At 41.0% G+C, this 23,122-nt stretch overlaps 1 protein-coding gene across 2 annotated transcripts in view; it reads right to left on the bottom strand.

The window, feature by feature from the left end:
• disc1 (DISC1 scaffold protein) overlaps nt 1–23,122 on the bottom strand; it is a 44,295-nt gene that overhangs the window by 5,757 nt on the left and 15,416 nt on the right. Inside the window, exons 8-13 of one of the 2 annotated variants that reach the window (XR_015102118.1) lie at nt 22,507–22,609; nt 21,485–21,673; nt 11,840–11,900; nt 5,919–6,162; nt 4,606–4,641; nt 2,921–2,965 (exon numbers count right to left, since the gene is read on the bottom strand). Coding sequence is in view for 1 of the 2 variants with exons in the window: in XM_086122564.1 (XP_085978690.1) it covers nt 2,921–2,965; nt 5,919–6,162; nt 11,840–11,900; nt 21,485–21,673; nt 22,507–22,609 (642 nt within the window). In the remaining variant the exon portion in view is untranslated. The remainder of the gene's footprint in view (nt 1–2,920; nt 2,966–4,605; nt 4,642–5,918; nt 6,163–11,839; nt 11,901–21,484; nt 21,674–22,506; nt 22,610–23,122) is intronic. The other variant, XM_086122564.1, reaches the window with a different exon arrangement.

Below are 23,122 nucleotides of genomic sequence, written 5' to 3'. Positions count from 1 at the left end.
AAGTCAATACGACCTGAGGAGAGAAAGCTCAGTGTACACACTGTGACATTCCCGATAGGTTTGTTTGTGACTTTCTACAAAGAAGATATTCATCCATTCAACAGCTGTCATCGCGATCAACACAATGCACCCTTCTTGCTATTGACGAATGTGATTTCAGTGTCATTTGCCTGTCAAACTGCATGAGTCAGACTTGCGAGCTCCGGCACTGCATTGTGGATTGTTTGATGAACATGAGTTGTAATGTTCGGGGACCCCCAGTAAACAAAGCAGGCGTAATCAAATTATGTCGAAAAGCAATACTCGGAGGCACATGGGCCTTGTCATAGTTATCTCGGCAATCAAGACTCATAGGCAGCTTATGACTGTTGTGCCCTCCCTCCCGGGGTACTCCAGTCAGGTACTGTAAGATGCATCAACATGGCACCAGCTTTACATTCATGGTCAGGGTGACTTAAAAATACAAAACAGATTTAATCTTAAGAGTACACCAAATTGATTAACTTCTTTCCGTTCCACGTTAAGAAAACAAGAACATACTACTATATGACATAAAATCCGTTCACTCATTTTCGACTGCTTGTCCTGCCCAGGATCAAAAAATACACCCTGGACATGTCACGATCCAAAAGCAGGCATTGGACGAAACCATGTTAATTTGTAAGTAATGAAAAGCATTTAGTTTAGAGGGGTAACACCAGAATACCATTAGAGAAAATGGTCACTACATACGTATTGCTAGCTTGCTGCCTCCATGCAGAATGAGGAGGGTACTAAAAGAACCTTGAGAGGATAAAAGAACAATTAAAAGGAAATTGAGCAGTGCCGAAACACACACACTCACGCACAAATCAATCTCTATTGCGGCGGCGGGGCAACAGCTTGGCAGCAGCTAAGTGGAAATCATTTACTTAAAGTCATTACTGAGAGCAGAACGAGGTCAGAATGTGTTCTTGGCAGAGAATTCAGCTCTGCCACATACATGTCGTCAACACCACCAGGATGAAGTTGGCATCTAATTTTTGAAGTCAGTGATGGGGATCAGAGTTTTTTTTCTCTTTATGCATTCATGTAAACTTATTTTTTCCATGAGCTACTGTGCATCTAAAATGTCGCTGGCAGAGGCTCACCATGCAAGTGTCAATCAAAAAGAAGCACAGCAGTTTTATATTTGATATTCATTACCATTCAGGTCAACTCTTAATATGATTAATAATCCAAGCCCAGTAAATTCCGAGAAGTTATTCATCCATGAGTACACTGAATTACAATTCGTAATCCCTGTATAGCAGATCACACAGTTCACAGTTGTATGCTCAAGGGAGTAGGAAGAAGTAAGTAACTTATCTAGTCCTACCCCTTATTTTGTAGCAATTTGATTTGATCATTTTTCAAAACAAAGAAGAAAAGAAAAATCTACATATCATCAAATGCTTTTACCCTTATGCATACTATACTATTCTATTTATACACCTTTTGGTTTGTATATATATGGATATTCTTTCTCCTTTTGTATTTCAATTTTCTGATATTCATTATAATTATCATTTCTTGAATACAATTGATAAGTTGATCAAATCCAAAACATGAACAAACGGTTGTCTTACTATATTTTATAAGTATATCAAATTTATCTTTTTAATTCTGATTCATGTAGTTTTTTTGTACTAATCTTTTGAATTTGTTTTTGAACTCCTCCAACGATTTGCTCATTTTCAGGTCCGTTTCAAGCTTGTTCCACAGGTTGACACCTATTACTGATACACACCTTTGTTTGATGTTTGTTCTTGTTCTGGATTTTTTGTATTGATTTGTACCCCTTAGATGATAACAGCTCTCTCTAATTTCAAAAAGCTGCTGGATATTTTGGCAGAGGAGATTGTTATGTGCTTTATACATTAATTGGGTAATCTTGAAGTCAACCAAGTCGTAGAATTTCATTGTGTTTAATTTGATGAATATTGGATTTGTGGGTTCTATATATTTAGACCTATTGATTATTCTGATTGCTTTTTTTTGTAGTTTTAAAACAGGGAGTGTGTTTGTTTTACAAGCTTTTCCCCATATTTCTACACAGTAGGTCATATATGGGAGTAATAATGAGTAATATAATGTATACAAGGAACTCTTACTCAACACATCCTTCGTTTTGTGGAGTATCCCGATGGTTTTGGATATTTTTTTTATAATGTTATCTATGTGTGGCTTCCAGGATAGTTTTGTATCCATTACTAGTCCAAGAAACTTATTTTCATAGACTCGTTCTATTTCAATTGAATTTATCTTTATTTTAACTTGGTCTTTGATTGGTCTCGTGCCAAAAACAACTAACTTAGTTTTTGTTAAATTTAAAGATAGTTTATTTCTGTCGAACCAGTTTTTTAATTTTGTCAATTCATTTTCCACAATTTTCAGGAGTTGTTTCATATTTTTTCCAGAGCAGTAAAAGGTTGTGTCATTGGCGAATAGGACGGATTTGAGTTGATTTGACACCCTACAGATATCATTTATATATAAAATGAATAGTTTTGGTCCAATCACTGACCCCTGAGGCACTCCATGGATAATCTTTAGTAAATTGGATTTTTTGTTTTTGAACTGCACATATAACTTTCAATCCATTTATATGCTGTGCCTTTGATACCATATCTCTCTAATTTATTCAATAATATAGTATAGATGTAAATGGACAGTGGTATATATCTAAGGTATGAACGTGGGAATATAAATTAATAAAAGTTTGAAAATTGTTTCACATGCAGATCACTATTGATCAGTCACAAACGTAGCTGAGTCAAGTTTGAGTCTAGGTCAACTCATGGGCTGTTTCTGTGTTCCAGCACAGCGACATTAACAAAAGTGACACTTTAATTACAGTGAAAGCATTCAGGCACACAGTGACGCGATTAACATTACCAACCTGTGGATTGTTATCCTCCATGCAGAACAAAAACTCCTCCAATTTCTGCAACAAAAGGGAAACGTTTGTTGAAGCCACACACCCGTAAATCGGCTCATGAATTATTGAAAACACAATTTACGTCGGTTGCCGACTATATGTGAGCAGCAGAGCATAGTAATGATTCTGGAATTATTCATCAGCAAATGTGACGAGAGAACAACAGACTAAATGGCTCATCTGGACAGCAGAGTCCTTTGTTAGTATTCAAAGTGAAGTAATTATCTCATGCAGGCCAACGTGTTGTTTGTGGCCTCAGGCTATATGCTCAGATGTGCACATATAGGCAAAGGTTCAATTATAAGTTTTAATTAAAAAGTTACAACTCCTTTATGTTATATTTTTGAATAAACATGAGTGAAGTTCACCTGCAGTTTCCCGACACTTTCCCATATACGGGCAGCCATTACATTTGTGGGCGTATATGTTTACTATTGTCACACCAATTGATGGCATTTCATTTTAATGTGTCTTTTCGAGAGTAAAAACTATAATTTTGCTGTCATCCCGCCAGCTGACTTCACTCACTACATTTTCTCCCCCAGCTACATAATCTGTCACATACTGTTTTGTGGTTCTAAAAAGATGAGACGAGTTGGCTGCAGCGTTGAAAACATGTCAACCGAATAACAATTACAGTGACCGTCCCCCCCCCCCCCCCCACCTCCCACCCCTCCGAGTCGAAGACAGCCGTTATAATCTCTCTGGGTGGAAAGGAAATGTTAGGTTTTCTCGTGTGGGTCATTCATGTGTTGTCATTCGTGTCAAATGGCAGTTACTGAATTAAACAGCATGAACATATTTTGTAGGGATGGGCAACTTAAATAAAGGAGGGGGGGGGGGGGGCAATTTTTCATCAGTGCTGCTCATAGGCCACAAAGGAACACACACTTTTTAAGCAGATTTATGACAAAAATGTCATTTTAAATATGAGCAAAATACATGGAAATGTCTGTTATTTATTGAACTAATGTACATCACAGTACAGTATCGTAATATTTTTCATGCAAAATGCATGTAGAAAAGATCCAGTCTTCAACAACAAAGGGTTTGAACAATCAAAAAATAACCACATACTGTGACTTGTGTTTTTTCTAGAGCAAAGGTTTCCTGATAAATAAAAATGACTATTCAAGGACATCACCAAAAAAAAAACAACAACTGCTGAACAGCAACCTAACATTAAATGCAAGAACCGTATTTTGTGCATTTTTTCAACAAAATCAACTCACTCAAAATTGTAATGTTCTTCATATACTATTATAATAAAATAGGGCAGTATGAGACCCAGTGCAAGTGCAACTAGCTCATATCTTTCATCTAGTGGTGAATGGTAATATTACAACTTGATGATTCAAGTATGATTCATGGGGAATAAGGACCGGGCCAAAACCCACATATATACGTAATAGACACCCATTGAAATGCATAATGTGTCGTAGTGGTGGTTAGGTTGAATAAGACTTTTTTTTAAATCCCCAAACTCCGCTGACAAACCTTAATCGAGGGCCCACTTAACGTGTGGGCTGCCAGTTGCCCATCCCTGCTATAGAGTTTGTAAATACCGTATACAAAATCAATATTTTTTTATAACTTGGGGTGGGGGCTGAGGAATGAACTGTGCACAGCTTGGTTGGCTCTCTCACCTCTGACTTCTTGGAGAAATGTTAGGAGAGGCTAGGCTTTAGCAGGAAAACAAAAGCAGAGAGAAACAAAAGGAAAGCAGAAAGTAGATTCTTGCGGTTCATATAATATAATGCAGTCAAGGCAATGCAGGTAGCAAGGACACCGGTGCAAAATGTAGATTTAGGGTCGTGCACAGCAGGATGGTTCGAAGCTACAGCCTAATGGGAAGAAACTGTGAGGGTCCACAGTGGGATGGCCATTAAAATAGATTTCCTTGGAATATATTTCCTATAACAAATGAACAATTCATTGGTCAATACATTGTCATTTTGACATACTATTTCAATATGGGTGGGAGAGTCTTAATTGTCTGAAGTCTCGTTCCAATGCCAATGTTGGGTATTGGGCAGAATAATGCATGGCTGAAGCTCAGCATTTCATGGCTGGTGTCGTTTTGCTGATCCTTGAGACCGCAAACGACTTAATCAACAGTGCTTCTGCTGGTTGCAGCCAATTAGTGCCCTCCAATTTGCCTCAAACTACTTGATGACATAATTCATCACCAACTTTCAACAATTAGTTAAGAAATGAATTGACAAAACTCACACACTTATCATACAGTACGAGCAACTCATGCTGATATTCGGAACATGAGCTGCAGCTGAAAAACTGCAAATATTACATTTCTGAGATGCAAGGTAGCAAATATAGCCTGGCAAAAAAAAAAAAAAAAAAACATGTCTGGCAAGTTCTCTGTGGGTTTTTTTTGTTTTTTTTGATGGCTGCTGGCTATGTTGACTTCGTTCTTATCTCAGACGAGACTGTCAGACATCGTGGGCGGAGGCAAGTGTGAGGAGAGGAGTGAATGATTCAGGCTCTGCCCTGGAGCAGTGCCTTCAAATCACTGGTGAAATAGTACCTGTTCACACGGACGCACAGGTCCACAAGCCCTCTCACAAACAACACACATTGTCATGAACTACATGGTAGAATTTGTAGTAAAGAGGACAATGTCTCTAAAAGGTTGCCTCTCAAACGTCTTTTTTTTTTTTTTTAGCATGGAGCAAACACTGATAAGAGCGTGAGCTCATCTTACTGTTGCCATACTGTACAAAGTTAGCACTCATTTGTCGAACAAATGGTTAATGTGAAAACCCATTTGACCTTTTAGAGACAAGCGTCTAAGGAGCATGCAGAAGCTGAAACATCACAAAGGGCCATGATTTCAGACACAAATCTGATTTTACACGCGTGGCACCGCATGTGAACAAAGGCATCATATATAGTTCATAAGACATTGTGTCGTTAACACGACATGTACAGGTTGTGTTACCTTAGTGAACTCGGAGTTGTGTAAATTGGCCTCGGGACACCAGCGACCGCCTAAAGCCGTCAACATGGCGCTGTCTTCTTCCTCTTTGGCGCACATTTGCAGTGAAGCACAGCCACTTGTGGCGAGATGGTCGTCCACGTCCGCTCCGCTGCAGATGGATGTCCGTAGCTGCAAGCCTCGTAAGAACAGGTGACACGCCTCCAGGTCGGCTTCCCAAATCCGCTCCAGGCCAGAGCAGCTGCAGCTATCATCAAATGAAAATATGATCAACGCCAGACAATGTAGCATTCATTGTCATTCAGCAATTTTGTGCAAGCGTAATAGCAAAAGAGAAGTGCTTCTTCTTTATCTCAGAAATGGCATTGTAATTGCAAAATGCAAAAAATCTGCTTTTACTTTGGAATACAATGACCAAACAAGTTTGTGAATCAGTTTCAAAAAAGTAAAAAAAGAAAAAAAAAGAAAAGAAAACAACCTCATAACCTCTTGCGTGATATTACTTCAGTGTTGTTTTTTCCCCTAAACAACATCAAATAAACAATAATTGCATTATAATCAGTAATCTGAGAAAATGGTTTTGTAATATGATTAATTTTTTTAAAAAACATTTATAGAAGATTATATAATCAATTCTAAAATGATTCAATAGTGACAGGCCTACTCCATTGTGAAGATCGTGTTATGTTCTCAGGTCAGCGTGAGAGTTCAGGGCAAAAAGAGTGTTCTTTTTCTTCAAACTACTATTGAGTTTCATCCACCCCTTTCTTTATTCTCTCTTGGCCTGACCCTGTGACATCAAACACGTAACAGTGATTCATAAATGAGCAACATAGCAATTGATCAACTGCTGTGGTTTGCATTGTGGAAGCAAAGCCTATTGCAGCAGAAAATCGAATACATAATATACATAATAAAGATGCATCCATCCGTTTTCTATACCGCTGGACCCCATTAAGGTCACGGGTAAGATGGAGACGATCCCAGCTGACTTTGGGCACAAGGTGGGATGCTTTAATAGAGGTCAACTTCCCAAACTGAATTTATATACATGAGTTTTGTTACCATTTAATCTCTGCAGAGTTCATGATGCTGATGTATCGTGCAGAGGGTGATTTGCATCAAATTGTAAAAGCCACATTTCTTTAAAAGAAAACCCATTGCCAAATGATTCACCTTAGATCACTGATCTATTTTTACTGCCCTTTGTCATTTCCTGACCTTTAGGTAATGCATCATTTCCAAAGATGTGTGGCCAAAGGTGACATTTTGGCAAACAAATGTTTGTGTTGACATTGTTTCTCTATATTTTTTAATCTCCCTTCAAACAGAATGGGAAAATGTCACCGTCAAGGGAAAAGATATATTGCTTTAGCAAAAAAAAAAAACTATGATTCCATCATGTGCAGGAAGGAAACAAATGAAAGGTGACAAGATGGAGAAATGTAACTTTGTGATGCTTCAAAACATCATGTCGGTTCAAATGTCCTCCATTTCAATAGACCCATTTCTATTTGCAGCCCTGTTTTGAACATTCAAAGGCAAAATGATCTCCTCCTCCGAAGTCCAAGCGAATAAACTTTTAGTCTGCTAATTTGGATTTTGAATCGCATTAGATTACTGTGAAGTAACATTTTAGAAATAACTGCATCATCATTGTTTGACACAGACAAATTCAGTGCCTTAAGTAGGGGGGAAAAAAACCTGATTCATTTCTTGCCGGGTAAATTAGCTGGTGGGTACTGGCAGATCATTAAGTTAAATAATGATCAGATAAATATATAACGGACAATAAGTATAGAATAACTAAATAAATACATTCAACTCAAAATGTAAAATATGCCCGTTGAGATTTTGTGAACACAAATTTAGTGCATTATAAGGCAGGATTCCCTCTTATTTTATATATGGACCATGAATGAAACAGATCCCAAAGTGCAATTTAAGGCACATCGTCTTCCTATACATATAGAGAATGAAGTACAAAAAATAAGTCTTAGTCCACATTATGGATAAGGAAGAAAAGAAAGAAAAGCAAAGCAATGCAACGGTCGCCAGATGCTGGTACCAGTTGGGCACTCGCGAGTAGCAGTTTGCCGCTAAAGCCCGAGACAGGCCGGATCATACGATGACGGCATAATTAACGGTTCAGTGTCCTTTATTAGCGAGTGAATATGATTTCAGGATGGCAATTGGCAACGTGTTGATGTTGGTATCAATTTTGTGATGGCAACAGGGATGACGCTACACCGGTAACAAAATGTATGCAGACAGTGTGAAACCCCTCCCCCGATTTCATGCTCTTCGGCAGTAATGAAGCTCCCGAAAACTGAATTCCAGTTTTTACTCCAGTTCATCTCATCATGCCTAAAAAAAAGTCTGCCACCTCTGAGCCTTGCCAGCGGCCTACCCATCAGCCCTCGTCTAACCTTCATTTTAGCACACAGGTGATCGAAAAACCGTTCATGCCAGCAGTCCTGCACTTTTCAGCTGCTTCTTCTCAATTGTGTTCAAGAAGGCTGCACTCATTGAGCCATGCTACTGTGATATTGCTTCTTTTGAAGAGCTAAGCACCCACAAAGAAGTCACTGTGTGGAATTAATCAGCAAATATTCTCAAAATGTCAAAGTTGGCCACATCTATGTCCCTCACTGTGACTGCTGGTATGAAGGCTTTTTGCTATATTGTCAAAAAACACGACAGCTCTGATGCAGCCTTGTGATGGTGGCATCCTGGTGCTCCTCTGTATCAACTCCTCAGCCAGGGGTTAATTGGTAGGGGCACCTCAGCCTGCTGTTTGACAGTGACAGGGTGTGGGTGTGCTGCTTCGTTGTCTTTGGGCTGATGCCCTGCGACTGCCGACTGGCAGGACTGCACTTTCTCCTCAAGTTACTACACTCAACTCAGATGCAGAGGAACAATCGTGACTTGACGTACGGAAAGAAAAAACTGTGTTCTGGTCCCGATGGCACCAGGGCTACTTGACCTCCCCACCTTACATCTTGAAGCTAAATTCCACTTCAGGTTCCACAGATGAATAAAAAGAAGCCACAAAAAAAAGAAATGATTGTTCCATTCTTTCATTTTGTCCCAGATGCAAAATGATCAGGGGATTCATGATGGTGAAGTTAATTTAACCGAGACAAAGTTTGGATTCCTTCCCAGTACGTCAGGATTGTGAATAAACTACGATCCATCGATCCTTCCCGGGCCACCTCCAAGCTGGAAACGCCTGTCAAAAGGATGCCAGGGCCACTTCAAATGGCCCATCCAGATGTGGAGGAGCATTGGCTCTAATTTGAATCTTGCCAGGCTTTGCAGTCTCTTGTCCACCGCAGGCCTGCCCTTAGACTGTTTTCTAAAAATTCACTTAACTATACAATGGGTGAATACATTGGATTTATTTTTATTGCATAAGGTCATTGTTATTATGATTAACTGGCGAAAGGAGTGATGACTTGAATCGTTACATGCACATTGCACATGCACGTGTGTCCATGCATGATTTAGTGGGCCGAGGGCTTTTTTTGTTTTGTTTTGTTTTTTTTACTCTGAATAATTTCCAGGTGTTGTGTTCAATTTCTTTTGAGCACGTTGGCACTTATCAAAATGGCGTATTTTGATTTTCGTTTGGGGATTTTATCGGTGACAAATTTATGAGGTCTTTTGACATACTTATGTCGCCAGCAGCTCATGAATGAACCCACTTACATTGTCTGGTGCCATATTGGCAAAACAGTAACAATGCTCCAGTCACACATAGGTCTTTGCTTCTTCTACCTACCATATGTGAGTGTGTTTAAATGTGTTCAAGTGAATGGGTGGAGCCGCTTTGACAGGCGGCTGAGTTCATACCCACAATGGCGCAAGCTGCCTTTTTAAAAATGTGCCAGCTTGTGTGCACCTGTGAAAGTCCCGCCTCCACGTCGATTTACGACCTGCCAGACTTTCACCTGTGACGGAAATAGAGCACTCAGTGTCAAGTGAGCTGAAGCGTGACGCAGATTGCATAGTGTGAGTTCAACCGAAAGGCGTGTCTGGACAACCTGCAGAAGACACCCATTTTGTTTTTCCCCTTTGCTGTGTCCACAACTTTGTCCTTTTCTCAGCTACTCAATTTTGCAAAGTATGAAGATTGATCAACTGCAAAATCATTCCATTTACTCGGTACAGTAATTGCATCACTGTATCCTTCCCAGACTTAGTGAATCGCAAGATTCTTGAATCAGAATACACTGAGTCAGGATCTTACGTACCACTTCGGGGCCTTCAAAAGGCCTTCTTCATCCAATGCTGACCTTGAATCCGGAGATGATTATTTGCTATCCACCCAGACTTGGTTTCAAACCATTCCAGTGAGAGATAAAGGTTCACGCTCAGTTAAAGCCAACAGGAGCAACCACATCATTACCAAATAGAAGACAGAAGTTCATGCAGGTACATGAAAACGGTTCCTCAAGAACACGTCTCCTTTTACAAAACTTATAAAGTGCATTCGAATTTGTTAATTAGTAAGGAGTGGGAGATGGGTGACTTAATTGTGTCAACATCTCACATCGCACCCGCTGAGCAGAGGTGCTAATAACATGGTGAGAACCAAGGCAGTGACTATTGGAGGGAGTGTGATGGATGATGCGTGGCGCAGTGAACGCTTTGTGAGGTGGGTGGTTTGATTTCTGGGAGGTTTTTAAAGCAGCCATCTGAGCAAACAGGGTTGCTCTGTTCGACACAATTCACACATGACAGATGCCGCTTGGATGCTCCCAGAGCGCCTTTAGCTTGATCTCAAAGAGCATTTTCTTTTTTTCTTTTTTTTCTTTCTTTTCTTAATTGCCTCTCTATTTTGTATGATATTTGCATGACAGGTATTCAAATATGATAAATGGCACCGCGAAGCATTTTGTTCATTTAGAAAATGTACATTTATATTACATGACTGAGCTAACCCTCCGAACATAACGTTCTTGTCCTGGTGATACATTTACAACATCGGTGCAGTGTTCACATCCGGTTTTAGTCTTTAGCGCGGAAGAGATAATTACTCTTTTTTTTCCCAAATGCATCCGTCGCCACGGAGACCAGACGTTTCACCAGCGCTGGTACATTTCTCCCTCCCCCAACCTTCCTTCCTATCCTCACCTCCCGTCACCTCAGCACTCCATCACCCGTGATGTACATTGAAGCAAACTAAAAAGATTTACAGTGGATGATGGATGAATGTGCATATGTATGTGTGAAATTGCACTGTATGTTCAAGCAAAATATGTGTTACTGTGCCACATGGGAGCACAAGGAAGCCACTGGGCCTTACCTGGAGCTGTTTGCTGTGTTTGTGGCTATGTCAGCTTCAAATGACACTCATTTATAGCTGTCAAATAACTGACTTGAATAAAACTAATGTACACTCATAAATGTGGTATTTTGCTATCAAACCGGTGATGATACCAATTGAAAGCATCTACTGAATCTATATTTTTTGAACAAGAGGGGAAGTGAATCAAAGTTACTGGCTGCTGCCTTTAAACGGATGAAAGCCATTGTCAGGGGATTTAATAATTAAAGTGTGTGTTATTAATAATAAGATCACACGACTAGACACAAGCTGCTAGTTGCCGTGAAATACACCAGCTGTTCGGGAAACTTGCAATATTTTTCTCAAATGTCCCGTGAAAAAAAAAAAGAAATCTGAATAAAGGGGCGTACAAGCTGTCAAATAACTCATGTGAGAGAGAAGGAAAAGTGGGGAAAACAAATTGCATGATAAAAGATATGAGCGCATGAGGTGGTGGGTGAGGACAATGAATGTGAGTCCTTGGGGGAGGTTGTTCTGTTTATGCCTTATTTTTTTTCTAATTCCTGTTGAAAAAAAGGGCTACTGTGTACTGTATGTGCTAACATGACAAATATATTGGCTAACAACTTACCTGTGCAGCCTGTCTTCCAATAGCTCAATATACTTGACGGCATTGTCTTTCAGCTGGCTTTCTACATGAAGAGAACAAAAGAAGAAAACAGCACATTGAACTCAATTTACTTCATTCTCTACACAACGGTGACAGGGTATCTTAGCAACTAATCACAACTCTAATATAATTAAAAGCCATTGTCCTGAAGTATATTGTGGATCATCACAGTTGGTGAGGCTATTGTTCGACAGTGTAACAGAGGAATAGCTGTCTCTCTTTGTCTCAAGACGAGCACATGTAGTACTTGATAAAAGATGGATTGGAACTTGAGATGGTTCGAGCGAAAGAGAAGATTTGATCGGTGTATGTCATACGGCAGCAGTCTTTCTGCAGGGCATTCAAATGGACGGCGAGCGCGTGTTGCTTTCTGGAGCACCCTGCCAGCTTTCAGCTGTGCCGTGAGCACGTAGACGCAGGTTGGCTGAGCATTAGTTTAGGAGTTAGGATGAAGGGCGCAGGCAAACTGAGCGTCGTTAATGAGCTCATGTATGAAACATGAAAACGTGCCCCCCCTGGAGCAGCACATTTTAAAACGCAATGGGAGACATTTATATCAAACTGCTCCCTCATTCGAGTTTTTTTTCGAGAATTCTCCTATATCTACAGTATATCAAGATATAGGAGAATTTCCGAAGATACCTGTAGGTTTTTTTTTTTGGGGTGGGGGACACCTGGTGTCTGCCAGAGCCATCCACTCAGCTTGGAGGTTACTGGCACCGCCGTCTTTTCCCTGCACATTTTCTCACTTGTTCTATGTATGCTTTGCCTCCCAGAACCTTGCACCCTGTTGTGATATGCAGCAGCACCATCTCTGTGGCTTCTTTGCACAGCCTGCATCTGGAGTCAGCTTTTAGGGCCCGTTCTCATGCTGCCATGATAAAACTATTGATAAAACTATGACAACCCTGCAGAGTACACCTGATCTCTTAATTTAATCTGTTAAATATAATTGGCAGAGATCTGATTTATGTCAGACTATATATTTCTTTTTTTTGGGGGGGGGGGGGGGCTTGATTTCCCAGAGGGAACCCACACAAGTGTGTGGACAGCATGCAATCTCCACATAGGAGGGCTTGAGTAGAGTTCAGTTCCAGGACCATTCAATTGTGAGGCACATGTCCTACCTACGAATACAATGTGCTGCCCCACGTGAACTCTGTGGCAGATATTCCCCATGTACTAATTCCACTATCAAAGGTACCAATGCTTCTATTTAGATCTCACTCTGAATGGTGACAAGAAATCTAATTGGTATTCGGCATTATGCTGTAGTTTGACATGCAATTTGTATTATTGTCTCGATGGTAGTTATTAGACTGTGTCAGCTCCGGTATGAGACAGGCGACAGGCAGACACAGCAGGGAGAACACACACTTACTAACACACACGCACAGTTCTATCCACACTTCTGTGCAAGCACAAGGCAGATAGCCAGGCTATTTCTGGACGCTGCAGGTGTACGGAGAAGGAGAAATCCCGTCTGAGACTCTCAGATGGTGTACAGGGACAAGGCAGCTCACTTACCGCCACTTTAATTGCCGTGTGATATCATGTCCTGCGTGAATGTCTCGCACATTAACTTTCATCCATTCTTTCATTCATTTATTAAGCAGCATGCAAATAGGCAGCCACTGAATGATGCATGGGGCAGGCTTTCCGCCTGACTTTGGATGGATGATTGAAGGAGAGATGACAAAGTGGGCTTGGGCTTGAACAAGAGCAAGAGCCAGATTTCGATATAATTTATTGGAATAGAAAAAGACCTATGCAATGAAGATCGGTGATGCAGACAAAAGTGTATTGAGTTCATATTTCCTCCTATGCGGATCCTGTTATATGCCGAGGAGAGTCGGCGCACTATCTTGTCACCATGCCAACCGCAGGCAAAACTAGTGAGCCTTTGTAGGCATGACAGATGAAAGAAAGCTAATAGAATGGGTCCAGGCATCAAGCAGCAAAACCAACCCCTGTGCAAAATGAACCCAAGCAATGGGTGATATTACCACTTCCTGTAGGTCCACAGGAGGCCTTGTCATTTGGCAGAACATGCGAATAAAATCAGTACTAAAAAGCCATTGAGGATGAGGAGCCACTGTTGTCGTCCGTGATACATGAGGCAAAGCTCAACCTCCCATTGTGACAGTGATCTCAGCAGGTGCTCAAAACACTGATTCCAGATCCCCATTACTGTCTCCAAAAAGCCATCCAATCATAATACATGGAAATACATACATTCTGATGATTCATCACTTCCAATTGACCCATTTGCTTTGACAGGTTTTAATATTAACTTTTAGTTTGAGTGGTTAAGTAAAAAGTAATTAGCTCGATGAGATAAAATCGAAAGTTGATTAAAAAGTAGATTAGAATGCATCGTATTTATCGAGACAAAGCAAAGAGAGCAGGTTTACACGCAGCGATACACAAAGTTAATGGATTATATGAGCATTCATAGAGCGCAGTAATTGAAAATGAATAATACAGTAATTTCCTTACTGCCTCGTAACAATACCGAACATCTGTGGGGCTTCCATGTTGTCTAACAAATTAGAGGCATCTCTGTGCTAATGCAGCGTCAATGATATGTGTCATGATTCGGTTTAGGGACCAACAGGTGGCACTGTAGGGCTCCCCCGGCAGCTGCACACCTGTTGGTCATTTGGTAATTAGTTGTTTAAAAGGACTCCCAGCCCGAACATTCAGTGTCGGGTCATTGTTGCTCTTGCTACTGTCATGTGTGTTGCCTTTGCTACTGTCATGTTTGTTTGTTGCTGTTTGCTTGCAACTGTCATGTTTGTTTCTGTCATGGTTCTGTTCCTGTTAGTTTTTTACCACAGTCATGGTTTTGTTTTGCTACTTTGGATTCGTTTTGGTTGTTAGCACTTTGTTTGTTTTGGATTCAGTTTTCTCTGTTTTATTAAATACAGTTCGTCAAATACACCCTGCTCCTCCCTCCTGCCTGCTTTTTGGGGTCCACCACGCAACGTGACAATATGCATGTTATAAAAGCCTGAGCATAATAAGGCAGAAGAGCAATTGAGTGTCTTTGTAACTGAGCTGAAGGCATTGGCTGTGATGAATGTGTTTAAGCTTAGCTTGGGTTGTTTGAGAGCAAAGCGCTGAGGTAACACGAACACGCTCTGTATTATGCACACACAATGCACAGTGCGGATGGACGGAGTAGCAGCACTGGCATTTGAAGAAAGGGGGCTCGGGCAACTGTGGGACCACAAGGCAAAGCAATACCCAGACAACAGCTGGCACAGAGAACATATTGTGGGACTATGCATGAATGCACACAAGGAACCCAAAAGGAGTCAGTTGACAAAAAGAAAATGTCTCCGCACACATCTGTATGGTTGGAAGCAGTTTATATTTTAGCAATGCACCACTCTGCCTTATGCCGATGTCAGACAACACCAATCAAGCCTGTTTTTGAGCCGACAGATTTGTCACAAACGTAGTTTGTTCGTGTGCCGTCTGGACTGAATCTTGACAGAGGGGTCTGGTCGATGACAGATTTATAGTGTGATGTCTCACCCAATCCAAGACACAGAATGATATTTATCTGGTAGTCTGACAGCACAATCGTGAATGACAAAAAAGTCGTGTTGTTTGACAAGGCCACTAAATGCTGCACAGCACATGCTACCATGAATCCACCAGCGTGAACGGCGTTATGCAAAAAAATATATATATTGATTGATTTACTGAACATAGAAACACATTACAAGTTTGAAACTGGCTACCGGTTAACTTTGGAATATGTTTCAAAACCCTCATGTTCACTTTCAGGGCCATCCATAATGTCATCCCACAATACCTGTTGTTCATGACACAGATTGCCACCACATTTCACACACTTCTATCCACATCCTCTCCACCTCACTGCCCACCGCATCACATACCTCTCCTGGAACGCACTACCATCTGACCTGAGCAACACGGGCTCCGTTTCCCTTTTCAATTTCCCTCCCAAATAATTTTTTACATTGATGTTCTTGCCGTTTTGTTTTGTTTTGCTTTTTGACACGGTATATTAGAGTTTGAAATCGCTGATGGTATAGTGGTACACTTGTCTGACATGCGTGCGGGCAGCATGCGATCGGTTTCCACTCAATGACCATGTAAATGGTTGTCTCTATGTGTGCCCTGCAACTGACTGGCGACCAGTTCAGAGTGTAGTCCATCTTCCGCCGGAAGTCAGCTGGGATAGGCTCCAACATCCCTGTGATCCTGTCCAGGATGAGCGGTGTTGAAAATGGATGGATGGATATTACAGTTTGATCGTGTGTTCTCCTTTGTTGCTCTGAAAGGCACCTTAATTAAACTAAAATGATTGCGAGTGAACCGACACTAAACTGTTGTTCCTCTTTCGCATCCCGGCTGACTGTCAATTTTTAAGCGAGTGTGTTTATAGGAGTTTCCTCAGTCATCTGCCTTTTGCCCGAAGTGAGCTGGGACAGGCTCCAGCAACCCCCCGCCACACCCACGACCCGCGACCCTGTTCAGGATAAGCGGTGTCGAAAGTAAATGGATGGGTTTTTACGGTTCAAGCAAGTCCTATGAGCAAGAAAAATGGGCAGAGAAGGTCCCGTGCTTAAGTACAGAAATAGTTGTTCTCACAGAGCAGACCGAATATATGCACGCCTGTGGGCAATGTTGCATGCTGTGTTTGAATGTGTTGTTGCTCCCTGTGCATTGTAGTCGTAGCTGTTTGAAGGTTTGTAATTACCGTAAGATGTATGCTCATTTCCAGTATCCCATCTCCAAATTAAAAGCCCATTTTTCACAGAATGTGCCCTTAAAAGGCAAAGGTGCATGAATGCATTTTGTCATTTCTCAGTGAATAGTGCATTGATTAATCCAAATGATAAAATCCAGTCATAAGCAAGAAATGAGAATCAGAAGGAATAAAAAATGGGGATGATTAAAATTAGAATGATTCAGAGCTGATGAAAGACAACACTATTTAGTCCTATTCTTCAAGACAAGGATCTGATTTGGAGAGACCTTCGTATGAATTGATATTATAAGTACCTTATAAATTTCATAACTGATGGAAGAAAGAAAATGTTGCACCAAATGACTAATGTCCCCAGTTCCAGAGTTGAAAAAAAAAAATCCCCTAAGAAAAGGCCCAAAGGGCACGGATGTGTTTAACTGAAAAAAAGAACAATGGACAAAAGACATGCATTAAGATTCTCCATAATTCTCTAGGCTTGCTCTACAAACGGTCTAAACCTAGCCTCGTGCTCACTGTGAAGACCAACAATAAGTGGCCGCGATTTTAATAATTTACAAGTCAGATGGACATGTGATTTTATAGTTCGTTGTCCGTTAGTAATTAACTTGCTCACTATGCAGTGTGGTTTGAAACTAAGACATTGATTGACAGTGTGGATTTGTTTAATAGGGATTTCTTTAGGTATGCATACATTGGGATATCTGACATGTTACACAATGGAAAGTCCCATCTCATACTCAATCACAGGAAGAAGGAATAATACCAAAAAAAAAAAAAAAAGAAAACCCCCTTCAGAAATAAAAAGCAGGAAACACTCTCCTGGGTCCACTTAGCCACTTTAGCACTCTCAATCATACCGAGCCTTTTTTTTAGAGAAGTGCTGTCATACCTTCCATCAAGTTCTCAATAGAAGCACCCTAAAAGTGGCAGAGTAATGAATAAATCATATACGTATGCCCTCGGCATTACTATCAAGCACTCCATTAAGAGCAAAATTGCATTTGTGTAATAACTTTGAGTGGCAGTATTTGGATGTGCACTTCCATTGCCAGATACAAAAACGATTGGCCAGAGTCCACAAAAAAAAAATGCCGAAAAGCACAATGAAGGTGACCTGGGTGGCCGTGTTAAGAAAGAATATTGTAGCTGGCGAAGACTGAGCAGAAGACAAGCAATTGAATGTTTGACAGAATAATAAACATTGGGAGCATACTGTTTACTGTATGTCTTCTATTAAATAAGGATTAGCAGATTTAAACAGAACACATAGTCAACGCATTCACATCTCATTGTCCACACTCCTAGAGGTCATTTACCCTTCAGTCTGGTCTCTCAATTATTTATTTGCAAATTTAGTATCACTCAAAGTCTCTCTTAGGGACAAAATTACACTCTCTATGGAGAATGAAACCTCTGCCTAGAATGGATTTCATATTCATCAACACTCATGCCAATGGCAATTAGGACCATAATGGCTCCAAAATCCAAAAGCCCCACCCTGAACATGATGTCAGACACTCAAAAAGATGAAATCATTTCCTAAGTGTAATGCTTTAGATCATGACCATCGTGCTTTTCATAGCACTATGCGGTGCTTTTCAAATAATGCACATCCATTTGTATTGTGATGAGATGATTTTAGCCTTGCAGGAGTACGATAAATGCAGTAAACGAACAAAAGCCACACAACTCCCCCATTGACTTGCATATTAATTTTCTTCCCTTCACCCAATGAGTGTCCTCAATTAACAACTTTTTAAAACTCTTCTGAGTCAGTCTTTTTTTTTCAGAATTTTGAAAATTAGCACATCCGCGCTTTTTCACACGGTACATCATTTTCACGAATGTTGCATGGATTTTATATTTCGTATGGTTTTGTCATGAGGAAGATTCAAAACATTCTGGGTTCTATTTTTGTGACCATTACAAGTTTAGCGTAAGGGCTTGCACCGGGTCGGGCTAGGCTGCAGATCTAGAGCGCTGACATGACTAACCGCACCCACAAACCCTCCTCCAGCCCGACCCACGAAGCAGAGGATTGACACCTGAACACGAAGGGGAAGATGGATCAGACCCTCAACAATATGAAATCATTTCCTAAATGTCTTGCTCTAGAGCTTTTGTCATGAATATAGTGTTCTTAAATTGTGTACTGTACATCCATTTTTATTATGATGGGATGTTTCTAGTCTTATAAGAATGCACTAAATGCAGTAAACATCTCAGTGACCACCTTGACCTTTGAGTCAAAAAATAATTTCCAACCCTCTCTCGCCAACGACTGCTACTATGCTGTTTGTGGACTATCAGGTTCCAGCTTGTGTGGGCCAGACCCTTATTACCAAGTTGGCTGACAGTTTAATGAGCCCCTAGCTTGGTGTCAGCAACACATTGAGAAATTGCTGCTGCTGCCATATTGTGTGCGCCCACTTGAGCATTTGAGCAAGGCGAAAAACCAGTCATTAGCTCGCCATCACGTCCCAAATAGTGATGTGTTATCCACCTGATTCCGATTCCTTTGTCTAGCCTGAACCTTCTACTTGGCTTCTTTGTGTGGCCCTCAGTGCTGCAATGTGCATACTGAGGCGCATGCATTCATGATAGAGTGGTATGATATACAGATTGCTGGGGTTGTCATTTATTCGTCTCGTGATCGATGTGGGCCCGAATGTCTTCGAGGAGCAATTTTTTTTTTACATTTTAATTGTCACAAGTTGACACTATTATAATGAGGAAATATAAGTAAAATGAATGGACACGTTAAGGTCCATACAAAAATCGCAGCCTGTAACAATGAAAGTGTGCCCCCTAGTGTCAAGAGATCACACATTTAAGCGCAGACAGTGGCCCAACACTAATGGCCAGGCTGTAGTCACTAATGATCTGGATAGGAGAAGACATTAGAAGTCTGATTGAACACATAGGGGCTGCTGCGATAGCTTCACTCCCTGCATTGGCGTCTCGTCACTTTCCCCACCCTCCCTCTTCATGCTCCCACCTCAGTGCTTCCCACAGTGAAGTGACCTTTATAGAGATCTGCCTGTGACTGATGGATTGAAGGAGCACTACAGGCGGTGCCATCAAAACGCAAAGCCAAGAGGCCAAACCCTATAGTTAGCACTCCAAAAAGGTAAAAGGTTGTTTTAAGCAGCATTCAGGTCTCCCGTAGTGCTTCTCCATCATATCGGCAGCGTGTGACTCAAAGGTAATTGGCTAGTTCACACAATCTAAAATGTATTTCCCCTGTTTGCACTCCACCTCCTCTTAACAGCTGCCAGTTCTGATGCAAACTCCCCAAAGACAGGGTCCCCACAGACAGACGGCAAGTTTTCAGTTCCTTTGCGAGAAAAGTCACCATTCATTGATGATGTAGAGTCCCTGCATGGAGCGACATTAGAGCGGACCTCTCTTAAAAGAGTGATCCATATTGCTATTCGTATTTAAAAAGGTGTTTTCATTGCCAAAGGGGGGTGCCTATCAAAAATGGAACAATCGTTCAATGTTCATGTGACCAAACCTTTAATAATTATAATTGTATCATTATTATGTATTTTGTTTTGCAGATATGTTATGCATATCAACAGTTACACAATGTATTAATTGGGCGTTGTCACGGTTCTGTTTGTGACCAACAGGTGTGTCTGTAGGGCTCCACCTGCAGCGACACACCTGTTGGTCATTACGTCATTAGTTGTATAAAAGGACTCCCGCCCCGACCACTCATTGTCGGGTCATTGTTTGTTTGTTGGTTCCTGTCATGTTTGTTCTGTAATGATGTTTAGGTCATGTTTCTGTTACTAGTTTTGAGCTTCATGGTTTTTGTTTGATACTTTGGATTCGTTTTGTTTTTAGGACTTTGTTTTGGATTTCGTTTTCTGTGTTTTTAATAATACAATTCTTCAAGTACAACCTGCTCCTCCCTCCTGCCTGCTTTTTGGGGTTCACCACCTTCCTTCTTTCATTCTTTCTTTCTTTCTTTCTTTTCTGATTGACATAAAAATGATCTATTTATATATAAATACATAACTTGGGGTAGGACTAGATAAGTTTTTTACTTCTTCCTACTCCTTTGAACATAATAATTGTGTTGTATGATGACTGGTTTCTCTTTCCTTTTTACTATTTTACTGACCTTACTTTCTGTCAATTTATTACTGTATGTGTTTTTATGTTCAATAAACAAACAAAACAAACAAACCACGCAAGGTGACAGGCGTATTATAATTCACCCTTGCGATTGGCTGGCAATCACTTCAGGGTGAACCCCGCCGACTGCCCAAAGACGGTTGCGATAGGCTCGAGCATGCCTGAGAATAAGCGTCTCAGATAATGCATGGATGGATAGATAGATAATAGTATTCATGATACTTATCTATCTAGCCCGCTAGCAAGCTAGGCAATGACATCAACATGACATCATTACAACAGCATTGCTTTTCTTTGAACATGATCTTGATCTTCATGCAGAAAACTCTACGAACAACTAGCTAGCACTGTAAAAAGAAATATAAGACGGACATTAGTGTGTGATGTTACTCCCACGACCCATGTAGTTGAGAATGGATGGATGGATAAATATTAGTGTGTTTGAATGCCTGGTTCTCAGTATTTACACAGAACATTTGATTTTTTTCTGTGTATGTACTGACCCTTTTCTTTGTAGAAAACCACAAACTGGCCTAAGTGCCAAACTAACTATCAGCAGCTGGAGGTTGTTATAGGTTGCCATAGCCTTGTTGACTTTTAAGAGTCTTCGACAATAATGAGGAGGCTAAATCTGCTTGATTATTGTTTCCTATCATTATTTCCCCTTCCTCCGGGGGACAAAAGTCTAATCTGAGTCCAGACAGACTCACCATGCTGCACCTCCCTGTGCTCCAGCTCCTTTCTGAGCTGCTGCCGCTGCTCCTTCATCCTGGCCAGCTCCTGGCTGCTCCCTGAGCTGAGACTGTGTAGCCTCTTGACCAGGGCCTCCAGTCGCTCCTGCTCCTGGTACACTGCCTTCATCTCAGCCTTCAGCTCCTTGGCACTGCTGAAGTCGTTACCTGCAGCAGTGCGCCACAGAAACACATTATTGCATAGACCTTTCATTAATGAATGACTTTTACATTAACGGTGTAATTAAATGAAGTTAATGGAGCTTGTATAAGTAGAGTGAAACCCTTAAGGTCAAGCACATTCCAGGACGCTGTTCATCCTCTAATGTGTTTGGATTAAGAATACATTTTTCCCATGGGAAATAATGGAAATACAATGAATTGGTTCCAGGGTCCAAGTATTACCATCATAAAACCTTTATTAACCGTGCAGGAAAGTAACTTAAAAAGGACCATTGAAATTAACCATATGATGAACATGCAAAGAGAGTTTACTGCTTTGAGGTGAGCCGTTTTACATTTAAAAAATGCACACTTTCTTTTATCATTAATGTCGACTTAATGCTTTACAGTTCAGAAGATCTTGGTACGAATACAAGCTTCCTTGCATGTTCCCCACATGCATGCATTAGTTTTCTGAGTCACTCATGCGTCTTCCCAAATTCTAAAAATATACATGTTAGGTTAATTGAAAAGATGAAATTGCCCATAAGTGTGAGTGTCAATGTATGTGTGCCTGGAGACTGGCTGGTGACCAGACCACAGCTGATACACACCAACACTTACATAAAGTAATCTGTTCTTACAAGATGTGGTGTCTTTCATTCAATCATGAATGGCAGACGTTCGACTTATGGATTTTTGTGCAATGTGAGAGGCATATTTTTAAGCTTCTAAATTTTTTTTTGGGGGGGGGGGGGGTCCTTCTTAATTGCTTTTAGAATGTTTTGGGGTCCACTCTAATCTCAGAAGGCATGACAACGCAGGTAAGGTAGAGTCACCTGAGATGGCGGCCAGTTTGGCTTCATGCAAAGCTAAGAGCTGAGTTTCAGTCTCGCTGACTTTCCTCCTGAGGCTGCTGCCCAGCTTCTGACTCATAACCACCTAGAGAAAGAAAGGAACAGGGAGGGGGGAGGTTAGTCACTAAAAGGCACGTGAATCCCAGAGGATGCACGGTTCATTTCCAGCTCTGTTGCCATGTTCCTTTCCAACTCATTCTTACAAGATGTCATCAATTCGTTTCGATTCTCCCTCTTCTTTGAATACACAGAAGAGCCTGATGGTTTACATGTCTCTAACCTTTAGGAAGACAAAGACTTCTCCGCCTTTCATGCGCATGTGTGCAAATGTGAAATCTCCATAAAAGGTGCCATAGTAATGTCAGACAGGAGAAAGGCACTGAATGTCACCGGGGATGTGACACCTCAGCTCTTGTGAGCTGATGGCAAGCTGATGGTTACTGATAAAACCTGTCTGGCCTCCATCGGCCCTTTAAACTCCTGTTTTTATAAAGTGTAGAGGAGACAGCCAGACACAATGCTCACAACTCAGCTCTCATCTTTTCAGGAACTACATTCATGGCTCAAAGGGACACAAAGCAGGATTCGCCTTTATGTT

The sequence above is a fragment of the Hippocampus guttulatus genome, chromosome 10 (assembly GCF_054856545.1).
Source record: "Hippocampus guttulatus isolate MCC_2025c chromosome 10, RoL_Hgut_1.0, whole genome shotgun sequence".
NCBI lineage: Eukaryota > Metazoa > Chordata > Actinopteri > Syngnathiformes > Syngnathidae > Hippocampus > Hippocampus guttulatus.
The sequence above is the reverse complement of the archived record's forward strand: the minus strand, read 5'-3'. Positions and strand labels throughout refer to the sequence as shown.